At 40.6% G+C, this 1607-nt stretch overlaps 1 protein-coding gene across 2 annotated transcripts in view; it reads left to right on the forward strand.

Annotated features, from left to right (window-relative positions):
• Window positions 349–1607, forward strand: part of LOC104785374 (dehydration-responsive element-binding protein 2C-like) — a 2702-nt gene continuing 1443 nt past the window's right edge. Inside the window, exon 1 of one of the 2 annotated variants that reach the window (XM_010510575.2) lies at window positions 349–970. In XM_010510575.2, coding sequence (XP_010508877.1) covers window positions 377–970 — 594 coding nt within the window. In that variant the 5' untranslated portion in view covers window positions 349–376. Of the gene's footprint in view, window positions 1602–1607 lie in introns of those variants that run through there. The other variant, XM_010510574.2, reaches the window with a different exon arrangement.

Genomic DNA, 1607 nt, shown 5'->3' on the forward strand with positions numbered 1-1607 from the left:
GAAGGGTTTAAATTTTAGGGTTCATCGTTAACAATGGAACTACTCTACTTTATTGATTTTGAGCATGCTTTGTCTCTATTGATTTAGAGTTCTGTTCGTGTGTGGTAAATAAACTTGGAAATTTGTGATTTTAGCTGAAATAATCGTTAAATGTGGTACCTTTACGGCTTTACCCAAAGTATAAGTTAGTTTTCATGGGTAGATTCTTCATTTCTCTAAGTTTTAGGATTTTTCTCTGTTTCTAATTTTGTTCGTGATTGCACTTTCTTTGTTTTGCTCGTTATGATGCCTGCAGATTGTGAATAAAAACTTCTCCTTGTAGCTACTTAGGGGTGTTTTGATTTACGTTCTAGAGCAGGTAGCTAATCTTGCTTCTATGCCCTTTGATTCTCCCAGGAAAAGGAAGTCACGCGGAGAACGAGAACGAGATGTAGCTGAGATTCTTAGGAAATGGAGAGAGTACAACCAGCAGACCGAGACAGATTCTTCTTACATCGATGGTGGGATTCCTAAACGAATCCGAAAGGCTCCTACTCAAGGTTCCAGAAAGGGTTGTATGAGAGGTAAAGGAGGACCTGAAAATAGGTATTGTGAGTATAGAGGAGTTAGACAGAGGACTTGGGGTAAATGGGTTGCTGAGATCCGTGAGCCTGGCAAAGGTGGTAGGTTATGGCTAGGTACTTTCTCTACTTCACATGAAGCTGCATTGGCTTATGACGAGGCTGCCAAAGCTATGTATGGTCACTCTGCCCGGCTCAATCTTCCTTATTTCACTACTAATGGCTCTTCTTCTACTGCCGCCACTGTGTCTGGCTCGGTCACTGCTTTTTCTAATGAATCTGAAGTTTGTGCACATGAGGATACAAATGAGATATCTGGTTTTGCTCAGGTGAAACTAGAGGGTAATAGCGGTGATTATGTTACCTTTGATAGTTCTCAGTGTATTAAAGAGAAGCTGAACGTAAAAGAGGAAGAGAGGGAACTTAACTCGGTTGATGCTTTTGGAACTGGACAGGAATCGAAAAAAGAGACCTTAGATGATTGGTTAATGGGAAATGGCAATGATCAAGCACCATTCCGATTTGATGTGGACGAAACATTTGATATCAGTGAGCTGTTGGGTAAACTAGATGACAACAATGCGTCTGGTCAAAACACTATGCAGTGTCAAGTTAATAGAAAGCCAAGCTTCAGTGACCAAATGCAGTTTCAAGATGCTAACTTGCCCGAGAGCCTCAACCCCATGGAGATTGCTGCTAATCCTGAAGTTGATTATGAATATCATTACACGCAGCAGAATGAAATGGAGAACAATGGTATTGGTTTAGACCATCGCAGGTTCCAGGATCTTGACGTACAGGAGGACTTGGATTTTGGAGGAGGGAAAGATGTTCATGGCGCTACATAAGATCATAAATTCATATGACTGGCCTAAGATTGTGATTCTGCTCCGAGACTGTTTAGCCGTTATTTGCTATAGAAGCTGACTCTCTTTGAAGCTGCTGATGATACTTTCTGATGTTAATGGTTTTGATGCATAGTAAATGTGGTTAGGTAATGTAGGACAAGTTCAAATATGATTCCTTCTTTCAAAGTTTGGATTTATA

The sequence above is a fragment of the Camelina sativa genome, chromosome 5 (genome assembly GCF_000633955.1).
Source record: "Camelina sativa cultivar DH55 chromosome 5, Cs, whole genome shotgun sequence".
Lineage (NCBI taxonomy): Eukaryota > Viridiplantae > Streptophyta > Magnoliopsida > Brassicales > Brassicaceae > Camelina > Camelina sativa.